The sequence below is a fragment of the Canis aureus genome, chromosome 31 (assembly GCF_053574225.1).
Source record: "Canis aureus isolate CA01 chromosome 31, VMU_Caureus_v.1.0, whole genome shotgun sequence".
Lineage (NCBI taxonomy): Eukaryota > Metazoa > Chordata > Mammalia > Carnivora > Canidae > Canis > Canis aureus.
The window spans coordinates 20,694,301-20,715,845 of NC_135641.1; the positions used below are offsets into that span (position 1 = coordinate 20,694,301).

General features: G+C 38.8%; 1 protein-coding gene across 1 annotated transcript in view; it reads right to left on the reverse strand.

Moving 5' to 3' along the window:
• LAMP3 (lysosomal associated membrane protein 3) overlaps window positions 1-21,545 on the reverse strand; it is a 34,445-nt gene continuing 12,900 nt past the window's right edge. The window contains exons 4-6 of the mRNA XM_077879825.1: window positions 15,400-15,457; window positions 12,055-12,225; window positions 1-477 (exon numbers count right to left, since the gene is read on the reverse strand). Coding sequence (XP_077735951.1) covers window positions 344-477; window positions 12,055-12,225; window positions 15,400-15,457 — 363 coding nt within the window. The 3' untranslated portion in view covers window positions 1-343. The remainder of the gene's footprint in view (window positions 478-12,054; window positions 12,226-15,399; window positions 15,458-21,545) is intronic.

Sequence of the window (21,545 nt, forward strand, 5' to 3'; positions counted from 1 at the left end):
TGCACGGGTAGCATTTATTACAATTAACATTGTGGTTTATAATTTGGAAGCATATACCACTTTGCATACTTTACGTTAATTTAACATATCTCAAATGTTGACTTAGAATGGCTAAAATATTTTGAAGCAAATTGGAAAATACTCTGAAGCAACTCACTAGATCTTTCATAAAATGAACAAAAAATATGCAGAAATTGATTTGGTGCTTAAATCAGAAATGGGTTTTGTGAAAGATGGTGATTTACATTGTTAGAAGGACTAATGGTAAGGGAAGTACCCAATATCCTGGAACCGATGAAAGAATTCTCTAAACTCCATTATTTTCTTTTCCCCGGGGCACCAATTAGATTCTCTGGTATCCAGATGATTCGCGTCTTAGGTGGATTCCATAAACAATCAAACCCACAGCACAGAGACCAAGTACAATGGCCCCAATCACAGGTAGCACAACTGTGTAGTCAGATGAACACTCGTCCACTAAGAGAGAGAAAAAAAATATAGTATGTGGGTAAGGTTTGGTGAGGAAAGACCAGAAAGAGTGGGAAGACTATGAATTTTGGAGTCAAACCCAAGACTGACTTTTTTTTAAATTGAAGTATAGTTGACACACAACCGGGCTTGACTTTTAATCCCACCACTAACTGTGTGAACTGCGATGAGTAGTGAACCTTGCAATTTCCTCATTCATAAAGTAAGCAAATAAGGTTATCTTACTTAATCTTTCAACAGCGTTATATATTATTTGCTTGCAATTTGTCCTCTGCAAAGTAGAATGTGCTTACATAAAACAGACTGCCACTAGAGTACACGTGATATCTTGAAAACATGTGATATTTATCTGTGTTTTCAAAAATATAAAACATTTTTGCTACACTTAGCGTTCTTTTTTATTGCTTTTAATGAGCTAAAAATATTAGAAAAGTACCTAATTATTTATGAGAACTTAGAAATGAAACTTTATAAATTTGTCAAACTTTCTTTTTATTTCGTTAAGAGAGTACTTATTCAGTTCATTTAAAATGTAATCAGCCTCACCTGGGGAAAGATGGAGAACCCTGAGGAAAAAAGGGAATGTGATTGAATACAAATAAGTAGAGAACAATATCTATATCTTATTCAAGGATAGGTAAAAGTCAACAGATGAATGGATAAAGAAGATGTGGTATACACACATAATGGAATATTATGTAGCCATAAAAAGGATGAGACCTTGACATTTGCAACAACATGGATGGACCTAGGAGGTATTACACTCAGTGAAATAAGTCAGATTGAAAAAGACAAATACCATATGATCTCCACTCATATGTGGAATCTAAAAAAACAAATGAATAAACAAACAAACAAAAAAGCAGAATCAGACCTACAAATACAGAGAACAAACTGATGGTTGCCAGAGGGAAGGGGGCAAAGGAAATGGGTTAAAATAAGTGAAGAGTGGAAGATACAGACTTCCAGGTATGGAATGAATAAGTCACAGGGATGAAAGGCACAGCATAGGAAATAGAGTCAATGATATTATAATAGCACTGTATGGTGACAGATGTAGTTACATTTGTGGTGAGCTTAGCGTTACGTATAGAGAGGCTAAATCACTATGTTGTACACCAGAAACTAATATAACACCATGTCAACTTGAATAAAAAAAAAGAAAAAAAAATCCCCACTATATGTTAAAGGGTGGAAAACCAACAGAAAGAAAAATGAATATAGTACTACAATTTTTTTCATAAATAAAGAAGAAATGAATTTATATTTGCTTGCATTTACATAAAACCTGGAAGGATAAGAATGCATGATAAACCAATAAAATTATTTATAGGTGGCTAAGGGGAGAGTGGGATGGAAGAAAAACATGGTGAGGGCAAGGATTTGTAAGGTAAAACTGCATGTCACCTTAGTTTTAAACCAAATGCAAAGAAAATTTTAATCAAAATTTCAAATATTTGAATAGTATCTTATAAGAAAAAATAAAAAGGACAGATAAGAGACTATATCCATGAGATCCTTGCTTAAACCAATATTTAAACAAATCAAGGATTAATTCTCACCTGAGGTCAGAGAAAAAATCAGGAAGGACCAGGGGAGAGAGAATGATAGAGACTCCAGAAAATGACACATCTGTACAAGACAGGAACTGTGCTTTTCCTACACTATTTGACGTGGCAGTGGACAATATTTATATAATTTTAACAATATATACATTATTAATTTAACAAAAAACAGTGATATAACCATAAAGGGAATGGTGTAAGAGTATGAAATCATCTGCCATAACAAGCAGTTTAAAGCTAATAAATTAAGAAATAAGAAAGCTTTTTAACTTTTTAAACAAGAATTATTGAGATAGTTATCATAAGAAATTATAAAAATTAGTTAAAAGTACTTTGTCTCTTAGAGGAAGGACAGGGAAATGTTGCTTTTCATGATAAGCCCTTTTGGAGTACACAATTTTGTTACATATACCTTTTTTTAAAGATTTATTTATTTATTTTAGAGAGACAGAAAAAGCAGACACACATGAGGGGCAGAGGGGCAGAGGGGCAGAGGGAAAGAGAATCTCAAGCAAACTCCCTGCTGAGTGTGGAGCCTCACATGGGGCTCAATCCCACGACCCCAAGATCATGACCTGAGCCAAAATCAAGTTGGACATTCAACTGACTGAGTCACTCAGGTGCCCTTGTTAAATATATATATGATACATATGGATATATATGATACATACATACATATCAATATGATATATATATCAGTAAATATGTTTCTGAGATTTAAAAAAGAACATCAACAAATTAAGAGTTTAATTCGATTAAAATGATTTGGAAAAAAATACAAAAATGTCAAAACAAAATGTAAAACATATACATTAACATAATTCCACCACTAGGAACCTATACTAAAGATATATTCATTTAAGTACACAAAGAAATGTTACAATAATCTCAGTTCAAGAGAACAAAGTAGACAATCTACATATCCACCCAAACTATAAAATGGCATATCTGTACAACAGAATATAATGGAGCCACTACAAAGAATATGCTAGATCTCAGCATGCTGATGTGGAAGTTCCCTAAGATCTGTGCAGCTTTGCATGAGCCCAAACAAATGTGCATGTGTGCCTGAAACGAAAAGATATGCAAGATGCTGGGCAGGGGTAGGTGGGAGTGGAGAGCAATTTCTACTTACCATATAGTTTTACACTATTTAATGTCACATTGCATAAATGTTTTTAAAATGCAGAAAAGTACACAAAGAAAATAATTATCTAGGGTGCCTGGGTGGCTCAGCGGTTTGGTGCCTGCCTTTGGCCCAGAGCATGATCCTGGAGTCCGAGGATCAAGTTCTACATCAAGCTCCCTGCATGGAGCCTGCTTCTCCCTCTGCCTATGTCTCTGCCTCTGTGTGTCTCTCATGAATAAATAAATAAAATCTTCAAAAAAAAAAAAAAAAGAAAGAAAGAAAAGAATTATCTAGTCACCACAGTCCTTCCACTTGAATGAATCACTGCCAACCTTGAAGGCATTTGCTTCCTCTGTACATACATGAGAGTGTGTGTGTGTGCACATGCGTGTGTTTATGTGTATGCTTAAAGAAACATCACTATTTTTATTTTAAGTATTTTCTCACTATAAGTAATTAAGATGATCTACTAAAGCTCACAAATAAAACCGCAAAAACTATAGGAGAGGAAGAAATTTCTTCCAAGATTCTTCCAACTGGTTTAAAAATTATTATTAATAGGAAAAAACATCTAAGTTTTATTATGTGTGCAGAGAGGGTTGATATTGAAATTGATACCCAAAGAAATAACCAAGAAAGACAGTTTTGATACATTTTAGACAAATAGATAATAGGTTTATGAGGAATTGACAGAATAAAGAAAACAGATGTTTGGGAGCTTCAATTAGTAAGGAAGTTTAAGTGGAATTTGGACTAAGATAGCAGATTAGCAAAAGGTAAGGGGTTTTGTTTCTATAGCTTTATTGCCTTTAAAGCTCCTTTCTCTAGTGATAAGTCTTTTTACTTTACTACAGAGAGGATAGCTTTCATATGGGAGATTTATTTCCTGCTTTTAGGGCGACAGAGGAGGATCTATGAATGTTGTTTCCCAAGTAGCTTCAATTCAAAATAATCAGTATGCTGTGGTGGTACATTTTGGGCTGCCCTCGCCTGAACCCTTTACAAAACCGATCACTTGAAAAGCACGCATCCAGAAATTATCCTTGCTAAATCATGGACAAATATGACTTCAGATGTCTCTCTTTACAACTATAAGGACAGATGGGTAGAATAATAAATACAAGTAATTTTATTAAAATAGAATCATGCAAGTGCTATTTAACCAAAATTGTTGATTTTAATATAACTTCACTTCATTGAAGAAAAAAAAGCTAAAGGAAAACTGGGACAATTACCAAACTTCAAATAAATGTATCTTTGTCACAAGATAAGAGTTACGAAGATCATGAAAGATCCCTGTAAGGTTCAAATAAGAAATTATAAATACACACTAAAGGATTATGAAATGCATTAAGAGGGTTATGAAGTAAATGACAGACATGGATTTTCTAAACTGTGTTTTCAATTTAGACAGGATCTATTGATAGTGTTTCGAAAGATTAGCACTAGCAGATTCCCTTCTAGCTCTTTTCTTCCCAAATCAAATTTTGAACTTATTATTTTTTTAAATAATTGTTTGAGTTTACATTATTTCAATTCTATTTGATAACTGCCATTCCTATAGTTAAAAAAGTTTGTTTCGAATATATAACACATTGGCAATTCAAAGTCAAAATAATTCAAAATGTTGTAGGTTGAGACGTTCCACTTTCAGCTTGCCCCATCTTCTTAATTCCCCCTGTCATAACCACTTTATTTATTTGAGAGAAAGATAGAGAGAATGCAAATGATGGGAGGGCCTGACGGAGAGGCAGAGGAAGAAGGAGAGAGAATCTTGAGCAGACTGCACTGAGAATGGAGTTAGAGGCGGGACTCAATCATCATCCTGAGATCATGACCGGGGCTGAAACAAAGAGTTTGATGCTTATCCTGACTGAGGCACCCAGGTTCCCCAAGGATATATTTTGAGTAACTTCCCTATACATATATAAATATGTATGTTCTCATTCTTTCTTATAACTGTATTCTTTTGTGGGATGTATCTGTCCCAGACTGATGAAAACTTCATTTTTTTTAATTTTTTGCTATTATAAATAATGCTATAATGAATAACCATGTACATATTTCATATACAAGAAGGTGTGACCTTATGATAGATTTACAGACCCATAGTTGTTTCATGCTTTTTATATTTAACTACTTAAATAGATTAAATCCCCCTCCCCTTTTTTTTACTGTGGCTTCTCTATTCCTGAGAGATACTTGTTTTTATCCTTCTTTATAATGTGGCTTCTCTCTGATCTTACCAAATTTCATTGTCAAGCATTTTTTTTTAAGAAGAGCTCATTGGGGGATCCCTGGGTGGCGCAGCGGTTTGGCGCCTGCCTTTGGCCCAGGGCGCGATCCTGGAGACCCGGGATCAAATCCCACGTCGGGCTCCCGGTGCATGGAGCCTGCTTCTCCCTCTGCCTGTGTCTCTGCCTCTCTCTCTCTCACTGTGTGCTTATCATAAATAAATAAAAAACTTAAAAAAAAATTAAAAAAAAAAAAAAGAAGAGCTCATTGGTGTTGTATCCCTTGAATTATTTCATGTTTGAAGATATCTGTCTATTATCTTAATAAATAATATTTTGGGGTCACACTTTCTTTCCCTTAGGGTTTTGTAAACATTGGTCTATTGTTTTTTGGCTTTAAATTATTGTAAATAAATCTGAGGGCAACTTTAACTTTCCCCTTTATAGGTGATATACTCTTTTGAGGAGGAGAGAGAATTCATATGTCTAAGGAATTATCTTTAAAGTTTTTTTTTTTTAATTTTTTTTTAATTTATCTATGATAGTCACACACAGAGAGAGAGAGAGGCAGAGACATAGGCAGAGGGAGAAGCAGGCTCCATGCACCGGGAGCCCGATGTGGGATTCGATCCCGGGTCTCCAGGATCGCGCCCTGGGCCAAAGGCAGGCGCTAAACCGCTGCGCCACCCAGGGATCCCCATCTTTAAAGTTCTATAGCTTAGTTTGGATGTATCTCAATGCTAAACTTTCTGTGTCAGTGTTTTTTTTTTCCCCTGGGACACACTATGCTCTTTTTTTCCTGGGACAAACTTCAATAATTTATCTTAAGGAAAATCTCTGAAGCCATCAAGTTTATCTTTCTTCTATTTTTAACTCTCTATTTCAGATGCACCAATTATCCTTACTTTAGGTGATCTGAATATCTTCCATACCTAGCAGCTGCCCTATAATTTCATAATTTTAATTTTTATCTCCATTAACTGCTGATTTCAGTTATTTTCTCTATGAAGATAATTTATATTTCAGCTCTACTGCTTTTGCCTCTTACTATTTCTATTTATTATTAGGTGTTGCTTTGATACTCAAAGTGTTCACTTGTAGGAGTGAAATCTCCCATTCACCTCACTCTTTCATTATAACACTTCATGATCTCTCGTTATATGGAATTCACACTCTCAACTGATACTCAGCAAAAACCAATTGTCAGGGATTTCTCTCCATTCCTAAAGTTATGTTTTCTTTGTATTTTGTCAACTATGTTCCTTTCTAACTCTCCTTTAATTGTGGTAAGAAAGACATAAAAATTGCCATTTTAACTATTTTAAGTATACACTTCAATAAATACATTCACATTTTTGTGCAACCACTATCCATTTTCAGAACATTTTTCATTTTGCAAAACTAAAACTCTATAGCCATATTTTGATCTAATCTTATACTATTTTTATTTATTTTGCTGCAGTTTTTTGCATTAAGGTCATAGAGCTTGTTTTCATCTTGCTTATTCTTTTTTTTAAAAAGTTTTTTTTTATTTTTAAGTAATCTCTTCACCCAACATGGGGCTTGAAATGACAAACCCAAGATCTTGCTTGCAACCCTCATCTTGTTCACTTTTTTTTTTCCACCAACTGTTCTTTGCCCATTTTTCTTTTTTTTCTTTTTTTTTTTTATTGGTGTTCAATGTACCAACATACAGAATAACCCCCCAGTGCCCGTCACCCAATCACTCCCACCCCCCACCCCATCTTGTTCACTCTTAAGCATCTTATCCATGACATTGCATTTCCTTCAATATCATTTGGGTAAATTAGGGCCTTTCTGTCCATTATGTCTGAGATCATTTAATCTTTCCCATTGAGCAACCTATTTGGATTCTATCTTCTTTTTTGTACCTTGAGAATTAGCTATAGCCTGGGGGTAGCCTGTGATTTGGGGTTGGCTCCCCAGTTCACTTCCATCAGTCTCTGTGTTGACTCTGCCTCTTCACAGTACCCATTTTCACTACTCTTAGATGAGAAGAGATAAAATGACCGTCTATTTCCCTCCAGTTTTTTTAGGAATGGTAGTAAGCGTTCACAAGATTTCTTTTTTCTCTCATCATATGACTTCCTGGTGAGTGTGGTGGGGGGAAGCAGGTGCTCAGAGCCCAGCTCTGCTGTCCACTCAACTGTTCTTCTGAATCTTGTTTCTTTTTTGTTCACCAGTTTTAAAAGGTAATCGCAATAGATTGTATCTCCACTGCTACTGGTGATTTTAAACACTCTTCCTCGCCCCTCCCCCCATTAGATAATGAGGAAGGAAAATTCTAATCCCTATTTTTTAAAGATTTTTTAAAAAAATTATTCATTCATGAGAGACACACACACACAGAGAGGCAGAGACACAGGCAGAGGGAGAAGCAGGCTCCATGCAGGCAGCCCGATGTGGGACTCGATCCCGGGACTCCAGGATCACGACCTGGGCCTAAGGCAGGTGCTAAACCGCTGAGCCACCCAGGGATCCCCTCTAGTCCCTATTTTAACTCTACTTTTTCATTTCATATGTTTCTATAATATTTAAAAGAAAAACTTAAGCCATCTTCATGTATTTCCTGTTTCCATTTTTTCTTAAAAATTAAGAATTAGTACTGCAGAATAAATCATAACCATTTTAAACAGTTAATGAGGCAAAACCAAAATTCAGACACACATTTATACACATTCGCTAATCAATGTCTGTTTTGAAATTCATACATAATTCTTTAATCACAACACATTTGTGAAAACCTAGAAACAATAAAAATTCTCAACAACACAATAAATATATTATTATATACTGTTGATAGCATATTCATGATAGCAGCCATAATAATGACCCTTGGCACCTTTGCACAGAGAAATGCTTATGATGCACAGGTAACAAAGGATTCCAAACCGGGTTCTCTGTATGCTCCGGTTTGTAAAATATGCATGTGAGGGAAATATATCAAAATTAACAATGGCTAGGTTCTCTCCAGGTGGGCATTCGTTAAGGTTTCTATTCTCTCTAGGTGAGTTGCAGAGGGAGGGGTGAATTCAGGATGCTCCACCCTCCACGGAAGAGAAAAATGGGGGTCTAAACCTGCAGGACCCGCAAGCAGCGGGTGCGCTAAGGGCAAGGGGCAAGTGCGGCCTGCAGGGGAGGCTCGCAGGGGAGGCCCGCAGCGCTTCCCGGAGCGCCCAGCAACTGCCGCGGACCCCAGACAGCGCCCAGCAGCGCCCTGCAGTAAGCCGCGCACCCCTGGACCCCGAGGCCGCTCCCGGGGATGCCAAGGGCCCAGGGCCGCCTCCCACCCCTAAGTGAACTGCCTTACTCCTCTCTTCTTGATTTTAATTCCCCTTCTTTCCCCATGTGCTGTGGGAGAAATTTCCACACACTAGACCAGTAACCTTCCTTTAGTCATTCTCCCGGATGGTCATGGCTGGGTGCGATACAGGACCTCTGAGTTACCCCCGAGGTGGAGCTAGAAACAGGAGTTGGAGGGGGGGATGGTTGATTCCTGCTGGAGGAACCTGTTGCAGGGCCTGCTGGAGATGGAGAGACGCGGCATCTCTCCGAAGGCAAGCCCTCGCTGGTAAACCGGGTCACAGCCCAGATTTCCCTCAACATCTCCTGTTGTAAGGAAGGAACAGGAATGTCCTAACACTCGAAACGTCTTAGGGGCTCTTAAAGCTCTCTTGAAGCTGCTGTGTGCCCTCCCGACCCCCTCACTTCTGAGAAAATGGAAAGAGATGAAATCCTTCCAGGGAAAGCCAGAATATCCTCTGGATAAGCAGTGGTTAGAGTGCTGTTGCCAAATTTCATAAACTTCCTGTTAAAAACAGGTGAGTGGCACTTCTGGCAAATACAGAAAAATGAGAAAACCTTTTTCAGGAAAAGCAGTTAAAACCATTACTCACTGTTTTCTCCAAAATAAAGACATCAGTTCTCCTATTTCCTTTTTTTTTTTTTTTTTTTTTTTTTTTTAATGTAGGCTCCAGGTCCAGCAGGGAGCTCAAGGCCTGGCTTGAACTCAGGACCCTGAGATTAAGACCAAGGTGAGATCAAGAGTCACTGAGCCACTCAGGTGCCTCCTCAATTATCCTCTTTAAACAATGTAAAAATTGTTTAAACATTGTAAACAATTACAATGTAACAATGTAATGTTTATCCTCTTTAAACAATGTAGGCGGTCGAGCATCTGTCTTCAGCCCACATGGTGATCCTGGAGTCCCAGAATCGAGTCCCACATCCCTGCATGGAGCCTGCTTCTCCCTCTGCCTATGTCTCTGCCTCTCTCTGTGTGTGTGTCTCTCATGAATAAATAAATAGAATCTTTTTTAAAAAAGTGAAAAAAGAAAACTGTATTAAAAAATAAACAATATAAGAAAGAAAACCATGAATAAGATTGTAAGCTGGGGATCACTGGGTGGCTCTGTGGTTTAGTGCTTGCCTTCAGCCCAGGGCATGATCCTGGAGTTTCAGCATCAAGTCCCGCATTGGGCTCCCCGCATGGAGTCTGCTTCTCCCTCTGCCTGTGTCTTTGCCTCTCTCTCTATGTCTCTAATGAATAAATAAATAAAATCTTTTAAAAAATTGTAAGCTATATTTGATAGAATTTTCCTCCACTTATCAATCTCTCCCAATCAGGAATCCCTGGCTTATGATTTTTTTTTTTTTTTTTTTTTGGTAAATGTTTGCTTACAAGGAAAGTGGGTGGTGCCTTCAGCTTAGGTCATGATCTCAGGGTCCTGGGATGGAGCCCCATGTCGGGCCCCCTGCACAGTGGGGAGTCTGCTTCTCTCCCTCCCCGCTGCTGCTCCCCTTGAAAAAAAGGAAAATGGATAATAATCTGGGGTAGATCTACCTATTCTTTCTGTTTGCCATTCCTGATTCTTTGGATGCTTTGACCCCTGGCCATAATGGCCCAAATTAACAAAATTACAAGGATAGGCTAGAATCAAATAAGAATAGAGACAAAGCAGAAAAAAAAATGTGAAGGAGGCAGACAACAAATGAAGGTGAAAAAAATTGGTTAAGAATGTGGCAAGTTGAGAATTATATGAAAGGGGAAGGACGGGAGGGGATGAAATGAAAAGGTAGCTTTTCTATGTTTCCCTGTGGGCACTGCTAAGAGAGGCCAGATGTATGTTGCTGAAAGGTTTTATTTCTCACCTCTGCTATGACAAGGTTTCCCACTTGCTCACTTCCTGCTTCACAGAGGTTCAGAGGCAGAGGAAGAGCAAGTGTGTACCTTATTTTTTAAGATCACATGATTAATTACAGAGGCTTTTCAAACCTTCATCATGAATTTTTAAGTTTCCTCAAGTTGGAAGTTTTGAGACCAGATGACAAAGTGGGTGCCACACCTACTAAGAAATTTTTAATATTTTTATCTTAGCACTGTGGTAAAAGTCCAAAATGGAGGCAGAGATTTCAAGATTCAGACAAAACCTACAGAAATCAGGGGGTCTGAGGCCAGCAACACTTTAATCCTTCCTCTGTTCCATGCTTCCTAGCAAGTATATCAGAAGATTTTTGTAGGCACATTTTCAACTTTATAATGGAACTCAAAGATAAGTTGGGTTCACATTACAGAAATGGAATTTACAGCTAAACTTTTAGCTAAATCTATATATGAAAATTGAGAAGTACTCATAATGTTTTTAGCTATTATGAGAGGAAGGTTTTAGAAACTGAAATTCAATTCCTAGACATACATAGAAATATTTTTTTCCCATAGAAATCTTTATAACCTGTTTCCCCAGAAGGAAAAAAAAAACTTTCAGAAAGTCACCTTGGTCTGCCCCTGGCCTTCTGCCTAGAACCTGCTTCTCTCTGTGGGGAAGTTGCATAGAACTCAAAGCAGAAGTTACATAGAAACTAAAACCAACTATAAGGAAGCTCTAGTCAGGGGAATTGAGAAGAGGGAGCCCAATAGAGTATATATTTCTATGTTGAATTATTGCAATTTTCTCTTTTCTCTCTGCAAGTGGGAAAGAATCGATTCTGAAATCTTGAGTTTTAGATATTACTAATAGGATCTTAAAAGTTTCCAAATATACCTGAGTTTTCCAGTACTCAACAGCTCGGAAAGGGAAAGTTGCAGATGGTATTTTCTGACTTTTTGATTGAGTATGTGTGTGTGTGTGTGTATTTGGAGGAGGCAGGATATGTGTTTTGGTTTTACCAGGAGAATGCATCCTGTTGTCGAGAGTGGTGGATATGAATGAGTTAAAGTAGCTGATTTTTTTTTTAAGATTTTATTTATTTATTCATGAAAGACACAGAGAGACAGAGTCACAGGCAGAGGGAGAAGCAGGCTCCATGCAGGGATCCCAATGTGGGATTCGATCTGGGGACTCCAGGATCACGCCCTGACCTGAAGGCAGGTGCTTAACTGCTGAGCCACCCGGGCTTCCCTAAAGTATCCGATTTTGAGATTGGTATTGACTCAAAGGAATGACAGGAGGGAAAGTTGGACAGAGAAACTTGGCCCTAAAAGCTTTGTGGAATCATACTGTCATGGAAACTCACGTGACCCTTGTCCCTTTGACAGCTTCACACACAAATAACAACTTGAAACTACCCCCTGGGTCTCTGAAGTTTATGCTTGTGACATGAGGAAGACTCGACTTACCATTACCAAAGTGGTCATCTTCGAAATCAAAGGCTTGAAATTGGACATTCATTGTTTTCAGTTGAAGGTGGGTTGACAGCTGGATGCTCTGTTCACTCACACATTTGAAGGAATGCCCAACCCCAGTCTCGAACATCACCACAGAGCTTTTCATTCCTTGGTAGATTTTCTCTGAAAACACAAGGATGACATATAACCACATCTTAGTATGTATCCATTGAATTTCAGCTGTTCCCGGGTGGCCCATAGGCAGTTAAATGGCCTTCGTTCAGATGTGGCCTTCAAGGTTTTGCCTTTTCCTCGTGAAGAACCCCTCTGGTGCTCTTGGGGACTTTTTTCTGGTATTATGTGGTATAGGCGGGCAAACTCACATGAACTGGAATGTACTAGCTTTGGAATGAGAATTTTTAGGACCTTTTTCTTCAGTTGTCTTAAATCATTGGGGGCAGCATTGGTGGGGACTACTGTCAATGCTTGGGGACTACAGAGAAGTGCCCACAAAACCCTCAGAAATAAGTGACGGGCACTGAGGGGGGCACTTGATGGGATGAGCACTGGGTGTTATTCTGTATGTTGGCAAATTGAACACCAATAAAAAATAAATTTATTATTAAAAAAAAGAGAGAAGTAGGTTGCTTTCTGTGACAGTCACATGAACCCTTAATGAATCAGAATAGACATACACAGTCACCAAGTGGAACATTTGCATATTACCAGACTGTATTAATCTAGCAAAGCGATGGGCTAATCCCATCGTTAGGAGGGGTTGTTACATCCATCCATAGAAACATGGTAAAGAGAGCAGCCTATCTCTGCCCATCTGAGTGCTTTTGGAAGAGAAAGACTGTTCAAGGACTGGCGCTCTACTATGACAGGTATACCCTTTTCAAGGAAACATATGCTTCAAGGCAGATGGGGCTAAACATCTTAATCATATTATTAACTCCATTTGCTATAATTCCGCATTCACCAAACACCCTTCTGATAATACTTTGGCTTCTTGAATGGGAGAAAATCCACTGGTCAGAGGACCCAGCTGTCTAGTCCCCTTGGTAGTTACCATAAGAAATAGTTCCATGATAAATGCACATATTTGCATTTTGATTTTATACATTAGTTTCATGACCTTGGTTTAGATGTCTTCTTGAAGACACAGACAATACATAAGGCGGTGCTGACAGCCCCCACAGTTGAGGACCAGACTATGGACCTTAGTGAATTCACCAAAGTGGTGCCTGCGAGGAATACCCACGGGCTGCTAATGAGGGAACTTGAAAGTCTCCCTCCTTTCCTGGCTCTGTGGGTGTGTTTGCCTGTGTCTAATGTAGCCTTCCACATCAAGGGTCTGCTTGCTATGCAGAGGGGGCCATGCAAATACTCTGCATGCACTGTCCTAATTCTCATACAATCTTTTGAGATCGATTCTACTGTCTCCATTTTACAGACAAGGAAATGGAGAGTTGGAGAACTGAAAACATTTGCCTAAGATCCTACAGCATAGCTAGTAAGTGGTATTTGGACTCAAGCAGTCTGATTCTACAGTCTGCTGTCTTGACCACTATCCTATTGTGTCTCCTGACTATTACTGTACTATGTACTGTAGATTCTTGCATATATACATGCAAAAATCCCTCATGATGTACTCCATTAGCCACGTACACTACTATATCATGTCTTATATCCAAGGTAGTCTACTACTATGACTCCCACTAACATTACAACAATCATTACCTCTGTAATTACCGCTACCACCACCACTGATGTGTAAATTATCATTATTGTGATTTCTACAGCTCTGCTACTACTGCTGAGTCTGGAATTGTTGAGTTGTTGTTTTATCCCCTTTGTCAGCCTCTAGCCTAGCTTCTGGTCTGACTTTCCCTTCTCCTGTTTCTTGAGACATTACTACTCTATTGCTGGTTAAAATTTAGTCCATGCTTTGTGATATCATTTGCTAATTTATGTTAGAATTCACAATATGTATTCCCCAGCCTATATGAGCACCCTTGACTAAGTGAGGTACTATATATGAAAATGAGTTGTCAACTTGACATCTTACTTACTTTTAACCAATAATCATTGACAACATCCTCTTGAACAACATCAATAAAATGTATCTTATATTTTAAATAGACATTTCTTCACATTTTCATCTCTTGGCAAGTTTCTTTAGTATAGGTTCCTTAATAAGATAAGTTTAAGCTAGTCAAAAGACAGAATTTTAAAAAGGAGAAAAAAGACATGTGTGGTACCTGGCACAGAGTAGGTGCCAGCAATGGTTTGTTATCCAAGTTTGGGCTTTCCAGAGAAACATTTGAACCCTTGAGAAACTTGTCTGAATTGACTGGGAGCATTACTTTCCTAGACAGGAACCTTAGAGGAGTTCTCTAGACTGGCCCTACTGTGGCTAATTCTCTATATAGCAACCAAACTGAATTTTTATAAATGTAAATTTGATATACCATTTCCCTACACCAAACCCTCCTATGGCAACCTTTCACACTTTAAACTAAAATCCAAAGTTCTCACCTTATCTTACCCACAAGCCCTACATGGTCTGGCCTGGATGACCCTCAGACCTTATTTGCTGCTTTCTTCACTCTCTTGGGCACACGCAGTACTTGCCACTCCCTGAACAGATGAGCAAGTTCACTTCTAAGGATTTGTGTATCTGTTGTTCCTGCCACCTGAAAAAAAGGCTCCTCCAGGCCCAGAGCCCCCAAATGGGGATACCTCTCTACTCAAACTTCCCCTCTTTAGAGATACTTTCCTCCCCTGAGGGCTTCCCAAAGGTCCTACCAAGAATATCTTTCCAATCCTCTCCCCCAGGACCTGTTTGTGTTTGCTCATAGAACTTAACACTACTTAACTATTATAATTTAATGTGTCTGTTTATGGTCCTCTCCCCACTTCTAGAATGTAAGCTCCATGACAGCAGGGACTATACATTTGGATAATAGGGATTTCTATTACAGGGCTTGGCACCTAGCTGGCACTAACTACAGTTGTTTTTGTGTGTGTGTGTGGTTTTTGGGGGTGTTTTTGTAGCATGAACGCATGATTCCAAGAGTCTAGAATAAATTGCACCATCAATAGCAAATCTGTCCAAAAGTCACTAAACTCCTTACAGTTGCTGATAATGATCCCTGACATAATGTACTCCAGCCTCCTTCATGAGCAGATGAGCAAACTGAAGCAAACAAAGATGTAGTATGTTTTCCTGGTTACTTTCTCAGTCTGTCTCTCCAAAGCAGCATCAAAGATTAGCAATTCAATGGGGTGTGAAATGAGCTAACCTGAAGCACAGCATCACTGCTAGTGGAACGGCCTTCTCTAACTACTTACCTGGATTTGAGACCGCCAAATAGGCTCCTACTTCATTGATATAATATGAGTTTTCATCCTGTAAAACAGCAGTGTATTAACCTTCGGGCAATCTTTTTTTATGTTAACGATCCTAGTTTACAAACTTTGTTTAGGCAAGGGGCAGCCTGGTGGCTCGGCAGTTTAGCGCCGTCTTCAGCCCAGGGTGTGATCCTGGAGACCCGGGATCGAGTCCCACATCAGGCTCCCTGCATGGAGCCTGCTTCTGTCTCTGCCTGTGTCTCTGCCTCTCTCTGTGTGTCTCTCATGAATAAATAAATAAAATCTTAATAAAAATAAAATAAAGCAGCACTGCCTCATCTCCAACAAATAATCTCTGATGCTTACAGGAATGTGAGAAGTCCACACACTGTCCTAAAACTCATCATTAAAAAAAAAAAAAAAAAAAAAAAAACTTTGTTTAGGCAAAATTCCAGCTCTTTGATCTTTGATATGGGGTTTTGGGGGTGTAGTGGTATGGAGCCATAATTGTGTCTGAAAAGTTCAAAAAAGTCAATATACCACACAATAAATAAATAATAAGAAATAGTTTACTCCTGGTCCCAAATTTCTCTACTGCATACTTGTTGCTAGAGCCTAAAATTCAAATTCCACCACTCCAGAGTCCCTTAAGTTAGGCCAAGTTTCTCCCTGTTAAAATATATATACATCTGGAAGGTGGAGAGGTTGGAGGGGTACACATTAAGCTTTTACTAGTAATGAATATCTAGGTAAAACTGAGACCACTCATCTTTTTAAAGGCAGAAATAACTTCAGCATTTAAAGATTTGTTTATTTTAGAGAGAGAGCAGAGGGAAGGGGCAGAAGGAAAGAGGGAGAGAAAGTCCCAAGCAGACTCTGTCTAAACTTGGAGACTGATATGGGGCTCTATCTCACAACCCTGAGATTAACTTGAGTTGAAACTCAGAGTCAGTCATTTAACTGATTGAACCACCCATGTGCCCTGAGACCACTCATCTTTAAGGCTATCATGGGTGGACTTCATGGAGCTTATAAACTCTCTGGGAAAAACAATGTGTTCAAAATTTTGCAGGCATTTTCTTGGGGAGGGTATAGAATTGCTTTGAATAGATTAAAGGATTCATGTCTCCAAAATGATTAGATAGGGCTACCATGAGGGATTCTGGAAAGAAATGGCTTACTGAGATCAGGGGGTGTTCTCAAAGAGGACTTGGAAGTTGTGTTCAGAAATATTAAGCAGTGTTCCACATTCTATTCAGGGATTGTCCTTTTGGGGAAAAAAAAAAGACCATTACAAACAGCCCTATAAACTCCTGAGACACTAAGAGTGTGAAACAAAGGGAATTGAACTGAGATAAGGAAGGGTAAGTTGAAAAAGGAGGCCTTGGGGTTTTTAAAAGTAGGTGATTTGCAGTTACTTTTTGCAAACATTCATTAGAAACTATCCACAAGTAAGAGGTGCAAAAACAGAGGTATAAAACAACCAAAATCAGAATCTGAAATTGAATTACCTTTAGTAGTTTCAAGTCTGGTCATAAAGAAAGTTAACAATAATTATCTTGACTACATTCAGTCTATCTATGTATTATTTGTAGATGAAATGATGATTCCCTATACAATATAAGGGTTCTAAAAATAGAAACTGTTTTAGTAAGGCAACTCCTACTGATACACTCAACTCTAGATCCTATAATTCATCAAATAGCACCTATTACATCCTGGCTTCTTACCTTGTGCGGGGCACTGGAGCAGACACTTCTATGCCATGCCTTATTTAATCCTCACAGCAAATGAGAAGAAATGGAGGCTCACTGACTTGCCCAAGGTCACAGCCCTAATAGGTGGCAGGGAAAGATATGACTCCCAAGCTTCTTGTCTCCAAGTCTAGCATTTAATTTCTCTTAGATATACTCCAGATCAGTATTGCTCTAGGTCCTGGAAAAGAATAAGACCTGGCTCCTTCCTTCAAGGTGCTCAGTCCTGGGTCGCAAAGGCAAAGTAAACAATGTACTTGGACCATCCATTTGTTTTAGAGAGAATATCTGTGACCCAGGCCCTTCTTTGGTCACTTTCACAAACGATCTATTGAGGTTATTCTTTGGGGTCCTTTTTAGCATAAAGAGACCTGTATTTCAGGGCCCAAAGTCACTGTTATAAGATCCCTGCTCTATCCTAAGAGCAGAGAGGATCCACTGATGGGATTTAAGGAAGACAGTCACACAAGCATGACTTTGTTTTTTGAAATTTCTTGGCTGCAAGTATGAGATTGCTTTAAGGAGCAGCAGGAGAACAGTGATAAAGTGAGCTCTGAGCTCCATAGGGGACTTCCTAGAATCTTCCCCTTCCTGTGGCATCTCCTCCATCTATCCTCACATAAGGAAAAGCTTTATATTTCTACAAAGGCTTCACAGTTTACTAAGTGCATGCTTTTACCTACATTGCTTCCTTTGATCCTCATAACAGCTGCCTGAGAAAGAAAAAATATTATCAGCCCATTTTGCAGCTGAAAACAAAGAGACTCAGAGGAGTTAAGAATCTATCTCTAACTCACATTGTTTGTAAGTGACACAAAGCAAAATCTGGTCTACAGGATCCTGCCCTACATTTTCCTCTATGGGATATGTGGGTATGGACAAACAATTTGTTGCACTAGAACTTTCTTTCACATTCCCTGAAATGCAGTTGTTCATATTTAGCCATCTATTGGAAGCAGGACCAGCTACATAATCTGTGGTGCCTACTATAAAACAAAAATATAGGATTTCCTGTTCAAAAGTCATTGAAGAATTTCAAGAGAGGACAGCAAAGCTTAAACCAAGCATGGGCCCGGCCGACTACATAAGTTACATGCTCATGAAGCCAGTCTTGATAGGAAGGGCCATTTCTGCTCCCCAAGAACCAGTGCTATATAGGGCTAAGGCCAAAAGGGGGGCTTTCCAAAGCAGATGGCAGAGTGCTCACATTCACTGTGAATTCACCTTAATGGCATGACAGGATAGAGTCCGGAGCCCATATCCAGTTTCCTTCTATTAGCCAAATGTTTCCTGGGTTCTGAGCTGATGTCTATGGTTATGATAAAGGAAAATCATTTGTTAGGTGACTCATGTAAACAAAAGTGCAGGCAGATGTTTATTTTCCTTGAGATTCCAAATTTTATATAATTTATGCTACTGATACTAAATGAGTTTTATCTAGATAATTGTGCCCAATTTTTCTGTAAAGTTTTGAAATAGAAATAGTAGAATAGAAATAAAATTGTCTTTTTCTTTTTAACTAATTTCTACAACCAACGTGGGGCTCAAACTCACAACCCTGAGCGAGATCAAGAGTCATACTCCACTGAAAGAGCCAGCCAGGCACTCTGAAATTGTCTTCTATTTAAACTAGAGAAAAACATTTATTTTTAGACTCAGAAGTTTAGAATTTGGCATAATGTGAATGGTAGTAGGGCTGGTTTATTCTATAAAAGGGATTGGCAAGTTTGTTTATGTAAAGAGCCAGATGATAAATATTTTAGGCTTTGTGATTCTGTGTAGCTGATACTCAATCCTGCCATTGTAGCACAGAAGCAGCCAAAGACAACATGTACATAAGCGAGTGTGGCCATGTTTGTCAAATAGCACCTACCAAAACCTTCATTTATGGACACTAAAATTTGACCTTCATATAATTTTCAGGTGCCACATAATATTGTCTACCACCACCACCCCCGGCCATTTAAAAATGTAAAAGTAATTCTTAGGCTGCAGACTCTACATTTTTTGGTAGCTGTCTGAATTTGACCTGGGGGCCACAGCTTGTTAACTCCTGTTCCCCACCATCAATGGAAAACAAAGTTGCAGAACAAATCACTCGGCTAAAACAAAACCAAAAACCAACTATTGGGACTTCATCAATATAAAAGGGTTTTGTACAGCAAAGGAAATAGTCAACAAAACTAAAAGGCAAACTATGGAATGGGAGAAGGTATTTGCAAACAACATATCAGATAAAGGCCTAGTATCTAAAATCTATAAAGAACTTATCAAACTCAACAGTCAAAATAATAAAAAATCCAGTTAAGAAATGGGCAGTAGACATGAACGGACATTTCTCCAAAGAAGACATACAAATGGCCAACAGACACATGAAAAAATGCTCAATATCACTCAGCATCAGGGAAATCCAAATCAAAACCACAAAGAGATATACCTCACACCAGTCAGAACGGCTAAAATTAACAAGTCAGGAAATCACAGATAAATCACAAATAAAATAAGATGAAAATTGAGAGGGAAGTAAAGCATAAGAGACATTGAACTCTAGGAAACAAACTGAGGGTTGCTAGAGGGGAGGTGAGTGGGGATAACTGAGGGATGGGCATCAAGGAGCACACATGATGTGATGAGCACTGGGTATTATATGCAACCGATGAATCACTAAATTCTACCCCTCAAACCAATAATATAGTATATGTTATTAACTAAATTGAATTTAAATTGAATTTAAATAAGGAATTTAAAAATTAAAAAGTAAAAGAAATATAAAGAGAGTGGTTAACCTTCTCTTTGGGAGAACAAAGCTTTGCTAAGAATTTTTTAATGCCAATTAAAAAATTTCTTTTTGTTCCTATGTGACCTAGTTTGAGTTGTCAAATCTTTGAGAACATTACAAAAGTCTAATTTTTGTAATTAGTAGGATGGGGAAAATTATAACAAAATTACTCTCTCCGTTTGATGTGAAGATGAACCGAAGACATCCATGTAAAAAAACTTATTACAGTCTTCACTCAAATTTTGACCAGTGTTATTCACAACAGTGATAATAAGTTAGATTGCCCCTTCCCAGTAAACCTGTCTCATTGAGCTCAAATGATCATTTTTTTGTCTATTTCTTAGAGCTCAGATCTACCACAAATAGAAAGAGAGAGCAAGGAAGTTAAGCTTCGACAACCCTACTGATTAAAGAAACAGAGCCTAAACCTCAGCTCTGGGGGATGAGAGACAGGTGGGTACAGAGGAAGGGGTGGAGGGTTTGGGAGCTTCAAGCAGATGTCACACTTAACCCAAAGTGCGAGGGAAATTACAGGCTATTCATTATGCAGTTTATAGTATCTGCTTTCTCCTCTGATGCCCACAAAGTGATTCTCTGCCAGATGTTTTTCACATTTGGGGTTCAGGTTGGAAAGCAACAAAGATCTATCATGTCAGATTCTTGAAAACAAAGTGAAAATCGTTTGTGAACCTATCAGCATTGTCAAAAGGGGCTAAGGACTTCTAACAGCTAAATGTGGCACTTCAGCACTTACAATGTGCCCATTTGAATGGACCACTTGCTGGAGTCCCATCTCACCATTCAACCGATGGGATGCTGACACAGTGGCTTCTCATTGCCAGTATCTAAGAGCTCTGCAATATCTCGTCAGAGGGGTCCTAATTCCCCAAGGGTCCTAAACATCTTCCTTAACAAAGGACCAAGTCCAAAGCAAACCAGCCAATTGACCTGCCCAAGAAGGGCATTTGCCCATTTCAGCAAAATGCATTGTGGGAGTGTCATAGTCACAGATGTTCAGGATGTGGATTTTCTCTTCAACATCAATCAGGCCTTTTTGCTCGGTGTTGTTGTGTTCTATGTTGTGTTCTATGACAAGAAACCTTTGCTCTGTATATAGCAATGGGAAGCCAAAGAGGCCGTTTCTTTGGAGCTGCTGGTCTACTATTTGGCAGTTTGGCCAAGAGTCTCTGTGAAATTTAGATTCATTCCTTTATGGATTCCTTACCTCATTCAACAATTTGCTAAAGATATGCTATGTACAAAGTCAGGGCTGGGCACCAGGAATAAATCACAGACACACCTTCAGGACAGCAAAATGTGCAGTTAAGGGAGGTCAGGGGATAACCAGTGGAAGGTTGGGAAACCAAAAGAAGAAAGTCTCCCAGTTTTACCTGGGATGGAGGTGGGGCCTGGGGCAGTGGGGAGATTTCACAGGGTAAAGATAATGGAGCCTGTCTTTTTTTTTTTTTTTTTTTTTATGATAGTCACAGAGAGAGAGAGAGAGAGGCAGAGACACAGGCAGAGGGAGAAGCAGGCTCCATGCACCGGGAGCCCGACGTGGGATTCGATCCCGGGTCTCCAGGATCGCGCCCTAGGCCGAAGGCAGGCGCCAA